At 52.2% G+C, this 20,568-nt stretch overlaps 1 protein-coding gene across 3 annotated transcripts in view; it reads right to left on the minus strand.

Annotated features, from left to right (window-relative positions):
* SEZ6L (seizure related 6 homolog like) overlaps positions 1 to 20,568 on the minus strand; it is a 182,276-nt gene that overhangs the window by 49,282 nt on the left and 112,426 nt on the right. For all 3 annotated transcript variants that reach the window (XM_045459763.1, XM_045459762.1, XM_045459761.1), the window contains exons 2-9: positions 19,432 to 20,145; positions 18,026 to 18,159; positions 15,542 to 15,734; positions 13,205 to 13,390; positions 8,821 to 8,986; positions 6,432 to 6,598; positions 5,831 to 6,025; positions 4,195 to 4,333 (exon numbers count right to left, since the gene is read on the minus strand). In XM_045459763.1, coding sequence (XP_045315719.1) covers positions 4,195 to 4,333; positions 5,831 to 6,025; positions 6,432 to 6,598; positions 8,821 to 8,986; positions 13,205 to 13,390; positions 15,542 to 15,734; positions 18,026 to 18,159; positions 19,432 to 20,145 — 1,894 coding nt within the window. The remainder of the gene's footprint in view (positions 1 to 4,194; positions 4,334 to 5,830; positions 6,026 to 6,431; positions 6,599 to 8,820; positions 8,987 to 13,204; positions 13,391 to 15,541; positions 15,735 to 18,025; positions 18,160 to 19,431; positions 20,146 to 20,568) is intronic.

Raw genomic sequence — 20,568 nt, forward strand, 5'->3', positions numbered from 1 at the left:
ATGACAGAGATGATCAAGGTGTTGGGGGACATCTCAGAGGAGGTGATTTGTGAACAGAGGCCTATAAGAAGCTAGGGCGTGAGCTATGCAGGCTATTCAGGGCAGAGCATCCTGGGGAGGGTATGGGGGAGAAGAGATAGTGCAAAGGCCCTGGGGTAAGTTTGCAGAACAAGGAAGCCAGTGTGGCCAAATGAAAAAATGAAGCAGGAAACGTGGCCAGGGCTGGATCACATGGGATGTTTTGTAAGGACTTGGCTTTTATTCTAGATAAAATGTAAAGCTACTGTAGACTTTTGAGCAGAGCGTGACGGGAGCTGCCTTAGGTTTTAACAGGATCACTCAAGGTAGCAGGTTACAAATAGCCCCAAAGGGGACAAAAGCGGGAGCAGGGAGACCAGTGAGGATGCCTCTGGAATAATCCTGGCATGAGCACATGGACCATGGTGGTGGTGGGGGGGGTGTCACAGGTGCTTGAACTCTGGGCATATCCTGATTCTCGAGTAGAATCCGCAGGATGTACTGGGGACTCAGGTACAAGGTGTGAGAGGGAGAGAAGAATCTGACTCACAGTACGCATGCTGGAGCGGCAGCTCGTACTGGCCCACGTGAGTCCATCGTTAAGCATCCGGGCATCTGGTGAGCCTGCTGGCATTGTCTCGGTAGCTTGGAACGGCCATGGTGGGAGTAGTTACACGGAGGAAATTGGCAAATGTGTAACCAGCTTGAAATTGGCCATGGTGGGAGTAGTTACACCCAGGAAACTGGCAAATGCCATAAATCTGGGTGTTTCTCCCCACCCCGCTGCCAAGAAAGCCAGACGTTGGACACACACCCATTCTACTCATCTAGAAAAATTCCCAGTCCTTTTGACCTTAGCAGCTTATGGTAGAATGGATGATTCCTTCCCGAGATGGGAAGATGGGGTGAAACAGGTTTGGGGAAGGGGAATCAGATCAGGAGTTTAACTTTGGGGTTAAACTCCTTCATTCAGGAGGCCTTTTAGACACCCAACTTGAACAGGTCAGAAAGCAAGGAATAGGAATTAAACAGAATAGTTGTCTTGCCCCCATAGGATTACTCTGGGGAGGACACGAATTTACGTCTGTAAAGAAACTCACAAACAGGAAGTGCTCCGTGATGAGAATCACCACAATGAGAAAGAACTATGGAGACCAAGGCTTACAAACAGGTGGGCCCCTCAAATCTGGATCTGGCCAGCAGATACTGTTTTTTGGGGGGGGGGGTTGGAAGTGGGGAAGGGCCATTATTCTACAAAATAGAATTTAAATGATTTTAGGTGGGGATGTACTATATCCCCTTCATCACAGACCCTTCCCCTCCTTATCATCCCACACTGACCCCACTCCCCAGTAACAGAAATTACGCGCCTGTCCTGCAGGAGTTTGAATCGTTATTCTCTTGACTCGAGGCAACCCATTGGTTTGCAGAGAAGGAATGTGAGGCCCAGAGAGGCTTGGTGATGGGTCCAGGGTTGCTCGGGATGCCCTGTCAGGGCACGGAGGAGGAAGACGGGGCTCCTCTCTCCCGGCTAACAGTGATATCTGGGGCCACCAGGCTGACCGGAAGACAGAAAGTCTGCCCCCGGCGAGGGGTCCCTTCCTGATGCTAATGCCGGCGGTGGCCTGGCTTTGAGGAACCATTTCTGCTTTAACTGCTCAGGTCCCTGGATCGGCTGCCCCACTGCGCGCTTTGCAGTGGAAACAAAACCCCATCTAGTGTCAAGCTGAAGGTTAATTGAATGTTTGATGCCTAGAGGGAGTGAAAGGAAGGGCTCCCGGTTTCCTGTTTCCTCATTCAGGCCTGTGACACCGAGGGGAGATGTGGGCCACTCTTGGTGACGCAAAACCGCCCGTCTTGGGGACACACTGTGAGGAGAAGGCCGCAGAGCCCAGCAGAAGCGGGAAGCACAGACAGTTTCTGGGGGTACGGGGCTGGGAGACCATCTGCAAGAGAAGCCAGGCTATCAGGAGTTGGATTCTCCTTCTCCTGGCTGAAGATTGAGGTGCTTTGCCAGTAACTTCTGGCGGTGGGGTGCTCCCAAGCCAGGATTACACCTTCATATTTATCATGAGACCTTCATATTTATCATGAGGGCAGTAGGGAGCCACAGAAGGCTTCCCACAGGAGACAGCTTTAGAATGGTGTTTTCTATGTGAAGCGTCAGCTAAGAAGACTCCAGGCCTCCCTTGAACTCTTTCCATAACCCCTACCTATTTCATTTTATTTTATGTTTAATGTTTACTTTAAAAAATTTTTTTTAGCATTTATTTTTGAGAGACAGAGAGAGGCAGAGCATGAGCAGGGGAGGGGGGGGAGAGAGAGAGAGATACAGAATCCAAAGCAGGCTCCAGGCTCTGAGCTGTTTGTTAGCACAGAGCCTGACACGGGGCTCGAACTCACAGACTGCGAGATCATGACCTGAGCCGAAGTCAGATGCCCAACCGACAGAGCCACCCAGGCACCCCAATGTTTACTTTTTTTTTTTTAATTTTGAGAGACAGAGACCTCAAACAGGGGAAGGGCAGAGAAAGACGGAGAGAAAGAATCCCAACCAGGCTCCCAGCGCAGAGCTCGACGTGGGGCTCGAACTCACAAACCGTGAGATCACGACCTGAGCTGAAATCAAGAGACAGACGCTCAACCGACTGAGCCACCCGGGCGCCCCTCCACAACCAACCCCTTCCCAATATCCACAGCTCGCACACGCCAGGCGCGCACGTATGTTCCCACCCCCGCCCAGAGTTAATAGAGACAATCCAACCTGCTCTTCTCCAATATAAACTTGACTGCCCAAGGGGCAACGGTCAGAGCCTTTCTGGAGCCTACAACGGGGCCTGGCTCACGGCAGGCCCTCGAGAACGAGGTCTTGCGTGAATGAGCACCTTTACAGCAGACTCTGGAAGCCAGGGAGGTGGAAACAGGAGCGAGAGACGGCAAGGATGGGCGAGGGACGTTCACAAGCTGCCTCCGGCAGCCGCGGGACACCGATGTTCCAAGGCCCTCGAAACAGACGAGAAGCGCCAAAGCCAGGGAGAAGCCCGAGGTCAAACCGCGGGGGAGCGAAGGGGATGGGATTCTGACCCAGGTTGGCCTGGCCCGAAGTCCGCAAGGGGCACCTGTGCGAGGTCTGTGCCTCTTTGATTCAACTGGGATAGAAGGTTCTGGGGCAGCCCCTGAGGGACAGCTTCAAAAGACGGTCACTCATAATTTTGCAAACGACTTCCCCCTTGCCAGCCTCCTCTGCACGGCACGGCAGGCCCTGAGTCATGCTTCCCAGCCGACTGGGTTCTGGCTTCAGGCTTGAGGGCAGCGCTGACCCCCTGAGGCCCAGGCTGCCTCCAGAAAGGCTCTTCAGAGCTTGGCACTCCCCGCCCTGCTCTCCACTGTCCAAGCCACGGTGTCTGGGCCTGCCGGGCAGCCCTTTCTTCTGCTTCTCCAAACACCACCATCTGTCTCTGTCTGCTTCTCCCCAGCCCTGGGGAGTTCAGGAGGGGGCAAGTTCTAGATGGAGCCTCTACTAGGCGCCCCCACGGAGTACAGCCAACAGCCGCACAACCAGGTAACTCTCCATTCATTACAGTGTTTCTTCACTCAGCAGTGATCTCCTGCGCGCCTCACTATGTGTCAGGCTCGGTGCTAGACCCCGGAGCAGAGCTAAATGAGAGCAAGCCCTCACTACGAGGACCTTCCGTTCTAGTTGAGAGAGACAGGTGAAGAAAATGAACTGCTACCATAGGCAGAGTACCTGTTAAACCTCCCCCCTCCTCCTGACTACGCAGGCAGTTCACAGGCTTTTTCTCGCCACAGGGCCTTTGCATGTTCTGTCCCTTTCAGATACATGTATTCCAGCTCGTCCGTTAGTTCTGAGCTTTAGTATCAGATCAGATCCTCAGGGAAGGCTTTTCTGACCTTCCCCTTTATATCAAATCCCCACCTAGAACATCGCTCACCAAAGTTACGGGATGTGATTATTGGTGCATTGCCCCATTTCATGCCTGCTTCCTTAGTAGACCTAGTGTCTGGAGGCTAGGGACTCTGTGTGTTTATGATGTTGTTTCTCCTGCCACTGGGACCCCAGTTCTTCGCACAGCCCCTGACACATAGTAGCTGCTTCACTAGCGATGGCTGAAAGAACAAAGCAGGGGCAGTTGGTCCCCCATCATAAACACTCACAACTGGATATCTAAGAAGATCCGTTTCTCTTCCCCCACGTGAATCTTCCAGATACAATCTTCACCTTCCACGTACGGCTCTGGCCAGTTCGGGGACAGCACCACCCCGGCCACGGCAGAGAGCTCCCCGCCACACGTAGCTGTAGGGGACAGAGACGGACAGACAAGAGACAGACACGCTTGATTCACAAGGAAGCCAAGATCGTAGCGGTTAAGCGCATGGGCTCTGGACCCCAACAGTCACGGCTCGCTGTGCACCGTGAACAGGTGCCTGAGCCTCAGGCGGTCTGTGCGTGTGTGCGGGATGATTAAGTTGGGACCGGCTGCCTGCCTCCTTCCGCTGAGGGTTGGAAGGGTAGGGGCTACGGGCCCTATAGCTCTCTCAGGATCAAGGACAGAGCTCCCTGTTCTGGAGAATCCCCAACAGCCCTATTCTTGTGCAGAGTGAGCAGCGGCTAATGGATGCGTCATTCCATTCAGGTGGACCTGGGTTCGAATCTCTGCCCCCAGCAGACTCCGTGACCAGGCATGCGCCGTTTTGGAGTCTCAGGTCCCTTCCTCCGCACAGCTGCAGTAAGGCCAGCCCTGACTCCGTCGGCTTATCCTGAAGCTTAACTGATTGAGCTCATGGGGGCGAATGCAGCACAGCCCCTGGCGCAAGGTGAGAGCTCAATAATTCTTAGTCAGTGTTACTGCCGAAGAGCCTGGTTCTGAACTGGAAGGAGAGGTGTGGCCGTGCCTGGCGCCTGGCTCTTTAAATTCCACTCTGTTTACTGCTTTGGAAAGTTCTCAACGTGGCAGAGGCCAAAGCACCAATAAATTCCGCTCTGTTAAACCAGCACATTTAATACAGGGATCAATCCCTCACCACGACGAAGCTGTGACTTCACGCCAACCGCCATCCAGGCGGCGGCTGCCAGGCGCAAGGGCTCTCTTCCTTCCACCACATGCTGCACATGCATCCAGGCTTGAGGTGGCTCCGTGGCCTGGCATGTGGGGAAAGAGGCAGGGAAGAGCCCCGGGAGCGCGTGGAGAGGAGGGTTCGACCCTGCCAACACCGTCCAGAGGGGCTCAGAGCACAGGTCTCTGAGAAAAAAGGAGACCCGAGTGCCATTCCTACCTCTACCAGTTACCCTCAGTCTCTTCTTAGGAACGGTCTGGTTCCTCATGGCTTTGGGTTCCTCAGCTGTAAATGGGGTCAATATTATGTGCCTCACAGGATTGTAGTGAGGATTAAATGAGAAAATGCAGCCCTTGGCAACTATTATCAATAGCATCATTATTATTAATTGAACTCAGGGCTGCCGTGTGTGGTTGGGTGGGTTGTGCACTGCACAAAAGTACATAGCAAGCGGGTACAGAGGAGTTGAAATCCATGCAGAGATCTTTTCACTGAGCTATGCACTATGGGGTCTGTGCTTGTAGGAAGCGGCACCTTTAAAAATTTATCAAACTTGGAATTTTCTCAGGGACCAGCAGCAAATTTGACCCAAAGGATGGTGAGCCCCGGAAAGGGTTCTAATGCTAAATTGGTATGTAAATTGGTGACATACTTCTAAACCGGGGCCTTGACCTTTTCATCTGAGGGGGTCCAGGTCCCTGAGGCACCCTGGGAGGAGGACGGTGGGGCCACTCACCTCTGCATAGGGGCTCTGTGTCGTTCCAGTACGGGTCCCGCACATTGATGCACTCGATAACGGCCGGACCCTGCTCCAGAGAGTGGCCGGGATCGCAGGTGAACTCCACTGTGGTGCCGATGTTATAGGTCGGGTCGGATGTGGTGAAATTCCCATTCTGAATGTAGGGCTCATAACAGTGGCCTTTCTCAAAGGCTGGGGTGGGGATACAAAAGAGGGGCAGCAGCTCAGATGAGGCAGGGGCTCCCCGGAGAGCTGGCTCTCAGAAGATGGGTCCCCTCCTGCTGTTTAGACAAGCTCCAAGGAAAATGGGCACCGGACCCCACTTTCCGATTCCAGCTGACCTGCTGACCTGCCTTGGAGCATTCACTTCTCTTTTGGCGACCTCATTATTTTCATCTCTAAAATGGGAATACAAACTTCTGCCCTCTCAACCCTGCAGACTCTGCCCTTGAAAGTCAAAAGGGCAGTCTGGCCTCTGGGTCGCCCTCGGCCTTAGCAGGTCAGATTTCTAGCTCCCAGGACCCAGCCCAGCTCTGCCACACTTCCTCCACTCACACACCATCACCCGGGATGGGGGAGGCCCCCCGGGGACTCTCACCCTCGAACCGGATGTTGAAGGCTGAGGCTGCCCGTGCCTGGTCGGACGTGAACTCAATGCGGATGCTGTTGCCCTCACTCAGCAGACCCTCAAAGGGGACGCTCTCGGTTTGGAGGGAGTCATAGAGAAGAGCTGACTTGTTGATCAAGCCACTGTAGACCATCATCCTGACAGCAGGGGGAAGGACAGGAAGATCACTGACCCACAGCAGCAGTGGGAGGCGTGTGCCTCGCTCCCAGACCCAGATCCCGACTCTGCCCTGACTTGCCCGGTCGAGCTTCTCTGCCTTAGGGAACCTGCTTCCTTTTCTGTGGGATGCTTACTCTAGACTCACGGGTGGATCCTGAGGTTATAGGAAAAGTGCTGTGTGTGATGTTATGAACCAGACTAATTAACTGATACCAATTATTATGACTAATTGAGGAGTAGAGATTCATGCACTGAAAGAGCGGTAGTCAGACAACCAGAGTCTCAACTCTGTAACGTCTGAGTCGTGTGACTTTGGACAGGGACACTTCCCAGCTCCGAGCCTCTGTTTCTTCATCTGTAAAACGGGTGCCTACTTCACACTCTGAGCCTGCCTCAGAGTGTGGACATTAAAGGCCTTGTGCATAACATGCCGAGGACAAAGCAGGCACACGGGTCAAGTTTATAAGCATTTGACTATAAATCAACTGATTTATAATGCCTGATTCTCACTTCCCAACTCCCCAGCGATTGGGTTGACGTAAGTCTCAGCACATCTTGGGCCTCCGTTTCCACAGTTGGGAAGGGAGGGATCGTAACGTCTCTCCCACCTATCTTACAGGTGGGCATTGAGAATATGACAGGATCGAGTGCCCTGAAAAATAAAACGTGTTAGGCAAAATGCTGGCATTCATTTTTGCTGTTATTAAAGTCATTTGACACTCGGCTCCTTGCTAGTCCTGGTATTTTTAAAGAAATTATGCAAAAATAAGGAGGGAAATAGTATACAAATTAGATCAATTTCTTTTATAGAGTCATAAAGAGGCATTTTAAATCTTTTGAGTTTTTTTTTTTTACTGTGACTCATAAAAAAGGTTTACTTTATGTCGCCCAGACGAATTTCTAATGTTACCAAAATGCATGAATGTCGAAGCGACAATTTGCTCACTTTGCCACATGTCCACTGTGTTTGGGATGAGGAGGGGGCTGGCTTCCTGCCCCAGATCTCTGAGAATCTGTCAGCTCAACCAGCTCAAAGGGTGGCTGGCAACGCTGGGGAGTTAGAGTGTCCAGAAGCATCCCTCATGCAGTGATAGCTGGGGGGGGGGGGTGGTGGTGGGTCAGTACCTCAGCTCCCTCGCCTTTCCGAAAGGACCAGGCTCCATACGGTTTTGCAGAGGCCCCCAGCAGATAGAACCCCCATGGCCCCTGCAGAGGCACCTGCTCATTAACACGCACCGTGTTGACTCCTTTCCTGTCCTGCCCGCTGCCCTATGCCTCTGCCAGTGCTTTCCAAGATTAGCTCCCAAATGAGCTACTTTCCCTAACATCCTTGTCTCCATGTCTGTTTCCAAGGGAACACGACCTAAGACAGCAAGTCTAAGCAGCTCTGGTCCTCGTTTTCTGGAACATTCAAGAATACTCTAGGGAGTGCCTGGGTGGCTCAGTCGGTAAAGTGTCTGACTTCGGCTCAGGTCATGATCTCGCGGTTTGTGGGTTTGAGCCCCGTGTCGGGCTCTGTGCTGATGTCTCAGAGCCTGAAGTCTGCTTCGAATTCTGTGTCTCCCCCTCTCTCTGCCCCTCCCATGCTCATGCTGTCTCTCAATAATAAATAAAAACGTTAAAAAAGTTAAAGTAAAAAAGAATATTCTAACATAAAACCATAGAATATTAAAGTTCTAAGATTCCGGATCCTATGCATATCACTTAGAGTCTACAGACATGCTCTTGCTTAGATACTGCCCTGAAACTTCTCCCAAGTTCCTTCACGCGTACAAGCACAGTTTTTCCACGTCAATTTCCTATCCAATCGGAAACCAAGTTTTGCTACTTCTCTCCTGTTCTCCATAGAGCCTAGTATGTGACTGGGCACAGAGCAGGTGCTCAGTGAATACTCCCTCTTTGTTAACTGCAAAAAGGGATATGCAGGAGACAGACTGGGTCAGCGCAGCATGGGGGATCTGGATTCTGTTCCTGCCTCTTCCCCTTCCCTGCTGTATGACCTGGGGCGAGTCCCTTTCCCTCTCCATGCCCGAGTTTCCCGACCTGTGAAAGGAGATTGAAGCCGATGGTGTCTAACGTCCTTGCCAGCCTCCCCAGGCTTTCCTTTCTCAACCTCCAGAAACCATTGCAAGACTCCAGATCCTTAGTCACATTCCGACACTCTGGGAAGGAGTGAGGCTGGGAACCCTCAGAGGCTCACCTGTCCTTCTCATGCAACGACAGTCTCTCAAAATGCAGATGCAGCTTCTGGCCCTCTGGAGCTTTGATTGTCCACACGCAGAGCTGGCTCCCGTTGGCGTTTCCAGGGTAACTTGGGGAGAGGACGCGGCCAATGGTGGCGTTGTGCACAGCCCCTCCGCAAGGGGCTGGGGGCAGAGAATGGGGTGGGTGGTCACGAGAGGAAAGCAGAGAGAGAGAGAGAGAGAGAGAGATCTCCCCACCCCTAGCCCTTAGCAGGAGGAAATGGGATGGGAAGAGGGACACACTGTAAAAGTCCTCTCCCCTTGGACAAGGTTCATCCAGTTCAATAGGAGACCTCATTTCACGACTGGAAACACCCCCTTGGTGTTCCATGACAGGGACCAACTGTGATTTAAGGGTTCCTCCACGGCACTGGCTATGCCCTGATTCTTTCTGAGAAGACGGTAACAAGGACACAAACAGGCCATTCACAAAGGAAGAAATATACTTTTAGTATTTAGTAGGCACTAAAAATGCAGCCTCACCCACAATAAAAGAAAGGCAATTCTAGATTATATTCTGTTTCCATCTGCCTGATTGGGCAAGATAAAAAGCGGCCATCGCTCACCGATGGGACAGGTGGTGGGAAATGGGCCCTCTCCCTCATCACTGGTTAGGATGCAAATGACTCCGACCTTTCAGGAGAGCAATTTGGAGAAAAATTCAGAAAGTATGTTCCCAAACTGACCGACTCATTAAAGTTCTGGGAGTTTGTGCTAAAAAAGGAGATTGAGAGATTTCCCCCAAGATTTATGAATAAAGGTGTTCACTGCTGAAGTGTTTCTAAGAGCGAAAAACGAGAAACAACACGCATGTCCACTCACAGCCATTTGGGGAAATAAATGCGTCCCATTCACACGTTATTAAAAATCATACCCTTAAAGAATGCTTGAGAATATGGAAAAATGCACTCGAAATTTTCAGTGGGGAAAAAAACAAGTTACAAAATGGTCTTCCATACCTGTTTCAATGAGCTATTTGCAAAAATCTATTGAGACCATAAATATAAAAGTGATTTGCTTCTATCTTGACACTTGGATTTCTTGACTTTTTTTAAAACCACAACATATATTACTTTTATCATAAAAATCTAATAAAGAAATATTTAAAAAGTGATTTGTGCACCAGAGAGAGATGCATGAATGCAAGGAAATAGTCTGAGTCTTATTTTTAGGAGATACTTGGGTCTCATTAAGGGTTTGTTGAGTGACTGCATGACTAATAAGGGCTTGCAGCGGGAGAAAAAGGTAGATCACTTTCTCCTGTGCTCTGGATTCTGCGGATTTACAGCGAAGACATTGCCAAGCAGCGCCCCCTCCTTGTTTCAGCACCACGGACAGAGGTGCGTGCGTGCGTGCGTGCGTGCGTGCGTGTGTTTGTCTGTCTGTCTTTCGCCTGTCCTGTCCTAAAGCGGAGGTTGAAACCCTGCCTGTGCCACTTACCTGCTGTGGATCTAGAGAGTTCTGAACCTTGAGTTCACTATAAAATGGTGATAAGAATTCCAGCCTGCTTCCAGGACTGGGGTGAGAAATCGGTGAACCGATGCATAATACGGGTCTTGGCGCCATGCCTGGCACAGAGTAGGTACTCAAAATGTAGCCAGTTCTATTGTCCTATGGCTCAGGGGCTGGCGAGATGGAGAACACTGTCCCTGGTGGGGGCACCGGCCATCTGTCCTCCCCAAGCTGCCGCTCATCTGCTGCCTCTCTGCTCCCCTTCCTTGCCTTATTAAGCCAACTGATGGCTCTGTTTGCCTTCAATTTCCCAGCCGTGGCTCCCCATCCATCTTTCTTAGCACAAAATGAGGCTTAATTCCTCTCTGATTTCACACATAGATAAAAATTAACGCGAGAGACGCACTGAGGGCAATGGCCCTATGGTTTGGATTTTTTTCCCCTCTGTTAAAAAGAAGAGAAGAGAAGAGAAATTCTGAAGGGCCTTGGGGGAACAATATTGCAACAATCAAAGCTCAGAATTTGTCATCAGGTCTCATTTGCTTTTCGGATTCCATGGCCTCTGAATGCCTGGAGAGAAGGAATAATTTATTATTATTCCCAGGATTCTCTTTGTACATGGTTCGTGCTCTGGGTGCTCAGTTCTTACGGGCAACCTATACTGTCCTGACCACCATCGTAACTTTTGAGAATCTGACAGAGTTTTGCTCTCTTGACAGTTGAGGATGGTCAAGCCTATGACCACGGGTGCAGGGACAGTGTGGCATAGCCCAGTGCTTGTCAGTCTATCATGTACACACGAATCACACAAGGGCATGTTAAAATGTAGATTATGATCCAGTAGTCTCATAGGGGGCCCAGGATTATGCATCTGCAATAATCTTGCTGGTCTGTAGACCACACTTTGAGAAACACAGCTCAGGAGAGAAGGGTTCTGGACTCATTTCAATTTCTGTCTGGTGGCTTTGGGTGAGTGACTTCACCTCCGTGAGCTTCTGTTTCCTCATCTGTAAAATGAAGGTAATGGCTCTCATCATGCAAGATTGCTGTGAACATTTACAGCATCCCTGGCAGTTTCTCAGTGTCTATCGACTGGGTTCAAAATGTGGCTGCAGGCACACCAAAAGCACAGGGACAAAAGAAAAATTGATCATTTTTTTGACACTTTGTCAAAATGAAAAGGTTTTCTGCATCAAAGGACACTATCAAGACGTGACAAACAACCCACAGAGCAGGAGAAGATATTTGCACATCATATACCCGATAAGGATCTAATATCCAGAATATACAAAGTACTGTTACGACTCAACAATAAAAAGACAAGTAACAAAATTTTAAAAAACAACGGGCAAAGGACCTGAATAGATACTTCGCTTAGACGATCTACAAAGTGGGGGGGGGGGGCGCCTGGGTGGCTCTGTCGTTTGAGCTCTGACTCTTGATTTCGGCTCAGGTCATGATCCCAGGGTGGTGGGATCGAGCCCTGCTCATTCTCTCTCTCTTTCTCTCTCTCTTTTTCTCTCAAAATAAATAAATAAATATATATATATATAAACATTGAAAAAAGAGAAGATCTACAAAAGGCCAAGAAGCACATTGGAAAAGCTGCTCAATATGATTAGCCGTCAGGGAAATGCAGATCAAAACCACCACGAGAGAGAGCTTCACATGCACCCGGATGGCTAAAGGCATAAAAAGAAAATGTGTACAATAATAAGAGCTGGTGAGGACGTGCAGAAATTGGTACTTTACGCAGCTGGTGGGAAGGTCAAACGCTGCAGCCTCTGTGGAAAATAGCTTGACAACTCTTTAAAAAGTTAAACACAGAATTACCATATGACGCAGTGATGCCACTCCTGGGTATCGACCCAAGAGAAATGAAAACATACGTCCTCCGGGGCACCTGGGTGGCTCAGTCAGTTAAGCGTCTGACCCAGGACATGATCTCGCGGTTCATGAGTTCAAGCCCTGTGTCGGGCTCTGTGCTGACCGTGCAGAGGCTGCTTGGGATTCTCTCTCTCCCTCTCTCTCTGCCCCTCCTCTGCTCTCTCTCTCTTTCTCTCGCTCTCAAAAGTAAATGTGTAAGGGGCACTAAGGAATCTACTCCTGAAATCATTGTTGCACTATATGCTAACTAATTTGGATGCAAATTAAAAAAAATAAAAAATAAAACGAGTTAAAAAAAGAATAAAAGGAAATGCGGACATAAAAAATAGAGAAACCTTTTAAAATAAAGAAAGAAAATAAACTTGTACAAAAACTTGTACATAGAAACTTGCACACAGATGCTCACAGAAACATTATTCATAACTGCCAAAAAGTGGGAAAGACTCAGGTGTCCACCAGGGAATAAACACATAAAATGGGGGCACAGCCACACGATGGCATATTAGACAGCCACAGAAAAGAATCAAGTGCTCCCTAGGCTATGGCGTGGGTGAACCTTGAAAACATGATCCCGAAGCCAGCTGCCAAAGACCACATATGCCGGGTGATCCCATTTACACAGAATGTCCAGAATAAGCAGATCCGCAGATAACAGAGAGCATGATGGTGGATGCCAAGGGCGGAAGGGGGAGGGGAAAATGGAAAGTGGGTCCAAATGGCTACGAGGTTTCCTTTGGGGCTGTTGAAGGCGATCTGTAACTGCACAGTGGTAACTGTGGCGTGACGCTGCAGGTGTGCTAAACGTCACTAATGGTGAATTTTAGGTTCTGTGACTTTTCTCCCCTACGAGCTAAAGATTTGAATGGCATCGGTCGTCTGTCCTGGGAGCAGCCTCTTTGCCCGGGGGCTGAGCGCCTATCCCTGAGGTCGGTCTAATGCCCTGGGGTTGGCCTCTCCTCTGAGTGGACTATTGGTGTCTGGGCCGCCGAGGCTGGAGTGTACCTGAACAGATGGGCTCCTGGCTGCTCCAGTGGGGCTTGGAGGCGTTAATGCAAGTCAGCGTCTTGGCCCCCTGGAGCTCGTAACCCAGGTGGCAGTGGAAGTGGGCCACCCCACCCGAATGCAGGTCCATCACTGTGACATCCCCATAGTCGGGCCGGCGAGGAAAACTGCAGCTCAGCATGAAGGCTGCGAAGAAATGCAAAGGCAGACACTCAACTCTCAGAGGGGGGAGAGATGATGCATGTGACCCACCTCCCGGGAGCCAGTTTGAGCTGAGGAGAAAAGATGAGGCCCCTGGGGGGGTGTTTTTGTGACTCCCGTGGATGCGGAGACTGCCAGACTGGCACTTTTTCTAGGCTGCAAGGTCCCCACCCTGCCCCCCGCCCCCCCCCCCCGCCGAGATCACAGGTTTGGGGTGAAAAATGAGTTCCCACGTCATCTGAGCCCCTCTCCACGTGGACACAGAATGGCCACCTGCTTGGGCAGAGCAGGGGCAGAATGAGCCAGGTAGGGTAGTCCTGCCAGCACGAACATCTTCGGCGTTTGTTAAACATGCAGAGTCCTGGACCGGAACTAGAACGAGCCGCCCCTCAGGAAATGCCGAAGGGTACGACAGCTTGAAAATAACTGTCCTCGGGGCGCCTGGGTGGCTCAGTCGGTTAAGCGTCCGACTTCAGCCTGGGTCACATCTCGCGGTTTGTGAGTTCGAGCCCTGCATCGGGCTCTGGACTGATGGCTCAGAGCCTGGAGCCTGCTTCTGATTCTGTGTCTCCCTCTCTCTCTGCCCCTCCCCGGTTCATGCTCTGTCTCTCTCTGTCCCAAAAATAAATAAACGTTAAAAAAAAATTTAGAAAATAACTGTCCTGGCCACGTACAGGGTTGGGCTTTGGAGGAGACCAGTGTGAGTGTAAGTTCTTCCTCCATCACTTAGGCACTACGTGACTTGGAGAAAGGGACACAGTGACCTGAACTTGGCTCTCCTCCTCTTTCCAGTGGAGTTGACAACGGTCCCTGCCTCACGGCGGTCGTACGGATTAAACAGGAAACTCTGAGGAAGAGCCTCCTTGACCCAATGTCTGGCTGGGAGTGGCAGAAGGTTCTATGTGGCCATGCTGAGCTCCTCGAATTTCCTAAGAGGGTGTGAAACCCATCGCAGCCCCTCCCCGGACTGTGGTCTGACCACCCCTGCTGCATAAGATATCCGTAGTCCCAGAACTCCTCTGGGGGGATCACATCCAACTCGAGGGCCCCACGAGCTGTTTTTCTCCCCATATTCTGCCATGAACAAAGACCACAGCGCGTAGCCTCAACACTGGAATGTGGTCATGCACACCCATCCACCTGTTTCAGAAACATCCAGGGGAAAAGTTCAAAGTGAACCGTTTCTCCAGATGTCTGGTCCATCTGACGTCACCGTGGATGGTGCCCAGTATCCAGACTCTACTTTCCCGAGCGGATATCTGGGAAGTTACCCAGTGGGAGCTTCTGGCTAAGGGAAGTAATCGGAGGTCATGGGCAGGGCTCAGGACGTGGGGGAATGGGATAAGGAGAGAGAGAGAGAGAGCCAGAAGGAAGGGAGAATGGAGGGAGACAAATAAAAGAGGCAAAAGAGAGGGAGGGAAAGAGAAGGAAGGAGGCAGGAAGGGGGAGAGGAGAGCAAGGTGAACCGAAAGCAAGAGAGGAGTCTCAGAAACAGGCAAAAAGGAAAGAAAGCAACATTGTCACAGAAAAGAGACAGCAGGACCCCCCAGGGGTTGAGGCTGGTTACCAGAAGCCCACCGACTTGCGTGGGGTTCATTTATCAGATACATGCAGGAGCCAGGAACCTAAATGGGAAACAGAGTGGCTTTGCTTGTTTTCATTAACCTTGAACCGAACCGTGGTGTTCCTTCAACCGCGAATGGCGGCGACAAACTGACGTATTTGCGGAACCTGTGACTTCATCACCGAGAGAAATCGCAGGTATTTTCAGATCATAATCGATATCTTGACATATCTCTTATGTGCCTCAGTACTTTGAAATTACAGTAATTATCAGAACTGCCAAGAGGGATTATTATTTAATGTGGTAATAAAGAAGCACGCAGATTATGATAGCACAGATTAAAACAATATTTTGATAACTGTAATTCAAGACGACTGGCGTCCTTTTTTTTTTTTTTAATTGTACAGCTTTTATTTTACTTGTTTTTATTTGTTTTATTTTGTGCTTCTTCTGAGTGGGGGTCCAGAGGCTTTACGGAACTGCCAGAGGGACCCCGGGCACATGAGAATTCTTGGTTCCACAGGGAAACTGAGGCAAACAGCTACACCCCATCGGCCTTGCTGTGAGCTTACCCTGGTAGTGCAGTTGAAAGTTCCCGAAGACGTCGTCCTGGAAGGTCCGGAAGTAGACAGAGATGGTGTTGGTGGGGCTTCGAATGACCTGCCCCTCTACCAGGAGAGTCTGGTTGGCTAGGACAGTCAGGGTGGGACCGTCCACCCCGCGGATGGAGAGCAGCTCCCCGTCAGACAGGTTCACACTCTTCACCTGGGCACAGGCAGGGACAGAGAGAAACCCACTACCAACGTAGCACTCCCAACCGACCCCAGCCGATGCCAACACCGCAGCCCTCGGCCAGCCCCTAGTCAAGGGGACAGACGGGCCCCAAGCCCCAGCCCTGGAAACATTTGGGGCCCTGGAAACATCTAGGCCCCCCGAATCTCCCCAAAGGCTGAAGGACCAGAGTAAACCCAAGCTGCAGGGCAGAGGCACTGCAGAGATCTGGAAGGCTCCATGGATCAGTCTCAAGAGAGAGGTTGCTGCAGGCTGGCAGCTGAGGGAAGTTCTCCTGGAGATGGTGGGAGGGGGAGGGCAAGGGCTTGATCAGCTTGTGCCTGAAGCCCCATCTCCAGGGAGACAGAATAAGGCATTCCATCAGAATGTAAGCTCCCCACAAAGGCAGGCATTTTTTTCCATTTGCTCAGTGGCCCCAGTGCCTGGAACATAGCACAGAGCAGGTGTTCGATAAATACTTATGTAGATGGAATTCATTCTTCCCCTTTCTGCACCAACTGGTAAGTGACAGAGGGAGGGGCTCATTTCTAGGGCATTCTCAGGACTGCTCTCCTATGCTATAAAATGATGGCTCTAACTCCAGAACTTCCACAAAGAACTGCACACTTGATTTTCCAAGTCCGCTCTCCAGGCTTGGAAGAGAAAGAAGGGGGATAATTTAATTGTGCACAAAGACATTGTACAAGCGGGAGTAGGGGTAGGTGCGGTCTTTGGTCAGCTCCCAGTGCCCGCTCTGGATATTTGTGCCTCTCCTTTACGCTGGGATCCCAACCCCTCTGCCCCTCATCTGAGCAGGGCAGGCCTCGCCCACAAGCCCTGTCCCTTTCAGATCACACACCTTATTCTTGTTCCCTCTTTGATGAACTCCTACTCATCCGCCAAAGCCCCACTAAAATTGCCCTTCTCTGTGAGACCTTCCCTGACTGCCAAGGAGCCTGGCCCATCCCTCTAGTGTGATTCAACAACATCCCCTAGAAATTCCCACTAGAGACCTCTTCAAATGGCACCCTAATGTCTTCTAAGTGCGCCTGTCTCAACCACAAAACGTACTCCTTAAGGGCAGGTGCTGCACCAGTTTGCATACCACCGTATCCCTCGGGGTAAACAGCTGTGATGGGTATACAGTAGGTGCTCGATTAAGGCATCCTGTGCCTGGTAATCCAGCGTTAGACACAGAGTAAAAGGAGAGGGTCTGCCGAGTACCAGATTCAGATGGACGGCAACCATTCTCCGGTTTAAGTCCATTAACATTTATTAATTACCTACTGCATGCGACACACTCTACTAAGCTCTGGGGGCCAAGACCACAGGTCCTGCTGCTGAGGGGCTTACTTTCTGTCCTTCCCATGCAAGTCAGAAAAACCTCCCTCAAGTAAAGTTCTGGTTAGATCACAGCCAACCCAGTTCCGAAACTTTCAATGGCTCCTTATTGTCCGTTAGAAAAAGGCACAGGTCGGGACCTCCCACTTTGGCCTGGAAGGGTCTGCCACCACGTGGGACCAGCTTTCTTTCCCAACCACACCCCCCTCCTCTCCTGGGGGGCAGTGAACTGGACAGTTCCCGCTCCCAGGCACCCCTCCTTGTTCCAGTTTTTAAAAGGGGCTTCTAAAGATGGGGTGGGGGGCGTCATTTGGGGAAGGCCAGGAACTAGGGCGAGGATCACAGGTAACGTGCGCTGCGCTAGGCTCTGGCTGACTGCCCACTGGGCACCGGGCACCGTCCTAGTTCTGTCGCCCCGAAAATCTGTGAAGCGGTGGCGTTATCATCTCTATTTTACTGATGGGGAGACTGAGGCTCAGAGATGTAAAGTCCCATGCCCAAAGCCACACAGCTTTTCATTGGCAGAGCTGGGACTTACACCCAGATGTTTGAGCCCTAAGTCACTTTGCTTTTCCATTGTTAGTTTCTAGGCAAACGTTTTACCAATCGCATAACCCAGGCGGGGCTCCCCTGTGTGTGTGTGAGTGTGTGTGTGTGTGTGTGTGTGTGTGGGTGCTCGAGAGGGGCAGAGGAGGACTCTCCTGGGTATAATGCCTCACAATTCGTCAACATATGCCCCTCCTTCGTGTATGCCAAGCTATTCCAGCTGAGCACTGCGTTGGGAACTCCTATTCATTCAACAAAACCCAGCTCAATATGCCCTGGTTAGGGCAAAGAGGGGGCCAAAGGGGCTAGGGGGATCCCAGCAAGTCTGGCTCAGACGGCCCTCCGAGCCTTTGCCCGCTGGAAAGGGCAGGCACGGCAGGGCGCTCTTCCGCGCTTACCTGGAGCTCCACACCGTAGCCAGTGTAGACCATCACGTTGTAGGTACACTCCAGGAAGCTGCTGAGGGGCAGTGGCGGGTGGTCACTGGAATCGATGTACCCCTCAGGATCGGAGAAGCTCACACTGCAGGGAGCTGGAGGAAGGACTTGAATCAGGACACCGAGGACAGCTCAGATGGCCGCGGGGTGACAGCGGGGCTCTGGGACAGCCACATTCCCCCGTCCCCACTCCTCCCACTGCTGGTGATTCTCCTTCAGTCCCAGAATCAACAAGATAAAAAAAAAACAGCAGTGGCTGACACAGGATGATTGCTTGCTGCGTGCCGCCAGGGCGCCCCTCTAAGCAGTGGACAGGGCCGACCCCATTCACCCCTGTAGAGTCAGATATTTCACCCCCATTTTATTTATTTTTAAAAGGGAGAGGGAGGGAGAGCGTGCACCCGTGCGTGCATGGGTGCGTGCATGCGAGTGGGGGAAGGGCAGGGGGAGAGCGAGCGAGAGAATCCCAAGCAGGTTCTGGCTGTCAGCGCGGAGCCCGATGCAGGGCTAGATCCCAGGAACCGTGAGATCCAGAGTCGGCCGCCCAGCCAGCTGAGCCACCCAGGCGCCCTTCATCCCCATTTTGGAGACGCCTGCACCAAAGCTCAGAGCGGGGTAGCGCCTGCACCAGGCTCGCACAGAGAGCGGGATTCGAACCCAGAGCTCACACTTCTTTAAAGGGAGGCCACAGTGCACTTGTCCAAGATCCATGTGGACTGCCACTTCTCTGCTTGAAGGCAGAACAGAGGACACAAGTAAGACCGGAAGGTGCAAATGCATTTTACCAGGTCCCGGAAGTACGTGGAACAGTGAACGCACTTTGAAAAGGCCGGGGCCTTCCGGGCAGGCGGAGAGATTCGTTCCCGTTGAAGACAGTTTGAATCCTGCTCTTTGGCGGTGTGGCCTCAGGCAGGTTGTTCGTTGTCTCTGCGTCTCAGTTGTCTCATCTTTAGTTAATTTAATTGCTTTCAATGTTTATTTATTTTTGAGACAGAGAGGCGGAGCATGAGTGGGGGAGGGGCAGAGAGAGAGAGGGAGACACGGAAGCGGAAGCAGGCTCCAGGCTCCGAGACATCAGCACAGAGCCGGACCCCGGGCTCGAACCCACGGACCGCGAGATCGTGACCTGAGCTGGACACTCAACTGACGGAGCCACCCAGGTGCCCCTGTCGTCTCGTCTTTAAAATGGGGATATTAATTCTGAGCCACAGGGTCGAGCTCACAGTCAGGGCTCCATTGGTGGCAACTGACGGTAGGGCCTGGACCTCCCTGGCCCGCCTCCCCCCCCCCCCCCCCCCCCCCGCTCTGCACCCAGTGGGTGCCTCCCGGCTGCCGCAGGAGGGCTGGAGCGTCTGGGGGCTGCTTACCTGGAGCCTGCTCAGTCGTGATGACCGTGGTGGTGATGATGGTGGACGTCGTGGTCTCCTGGCTCTCCTCGGAGGCTGAGCCGGTCAGTTCGCTCTCACCTTTGTCCATCCAGGTCATGGGACTAGCGTCCTCGGGGGGAGCCTCGTGGGGGTCGTCAGGCACGGAGGGCTCCCCAGGGTCTGGCTTCTGGGGGAGCGTGTGGGCCACGTAGGGCCGCGAGGTGAAGGGGGAGATCTGCAGGGGCGCGGGCGTCGTGGGGTCCGCACCTGCCTTCTGGTCCAGCCACAGTGGCTCCTCGGAGGCTGCGGGCTCGGGGTCCCCCGGTGGGCGGGGCTTCTCCGTGGCGGAGGAGAGGAGCCCCGGGCCGGATGATGCCGGATGGGACAGAGCCCTCTGGACGGCTGCCGCGGAGGTGGCCTTGGGCCGCAGCTGCTTCCTGGCCGAGTTCACCTGCTTGAGAGAAGGCAGCCTCTTCCCGGAGGGGAGGGCGCGCTTGGTGGCGGCCTCCTCGGGCAGCGCTGTGGACAGAGCGGCGGAGGGGGCTGTCCCTTGCAGCCCCGGCTCGCTGAGATCTTCCCCTGACTGGGCTGGATTCGGAGGGGCCGTTGTCACTCTCTCTTCGCGGCTCTCTTTGCTCAGACTGCTGCTCTCTAGTGCTCCCGAGGGCAGAAGGGAAGCACCGGAAGGGCCAGGGTCTCCTTCCTGGGGCACATCTGGGGAAGAGGAGACAAGACGCCTGTTAGCTTGGGGCCGGGGATGGGGGTTGGCTCCTCCGCCTCCTGAGCTGGGGGCCTAAGGTGGCGGCCCAGAGCTTGCCAAGTCCCCCGACAGATATGGGGGCTGCCTTCTTCCCTGTCTCCTGACTCTCCCTTCCTCTCCTTTCCTCTCTTTCCTGCTCCCTTCTTTTCTTCCTTTGGCTGACAATGGAGACTTAGGGTTGATCCTGCCAGGCCCGAGCTAAGCATTAGGGTTACAGAAACCAGGGGCGCAAGAGTCTCACACACTAGTTGTGTAATGTGCTGGGAGGGGTAACAGGAAAGGAAAAATGGTCACATTTGGTGTGACAGTATGGTTAGAAAGACAAAAGCTTTGCATGCTAATAGGGCAGAGAGAATAGGCCTCTAACTCTGTCTGTG

The sequence above is a fragment of the Leopardus geoffroyi genome, chromosome D3, assembly GCF_018350155.1.
Source record: "Leopardus geoffroyi isolate Oge1 chromosome D3, O.geoffroyi_Oge1_pat1.0, whole genome shotgun sequence".
Classification (NCBI taxonomy): Eukaryota; Metazoa; Chordata; class Mammalia; order Carnivora; family Felidae; genus Leopardus; species Leopardus geoffroyi.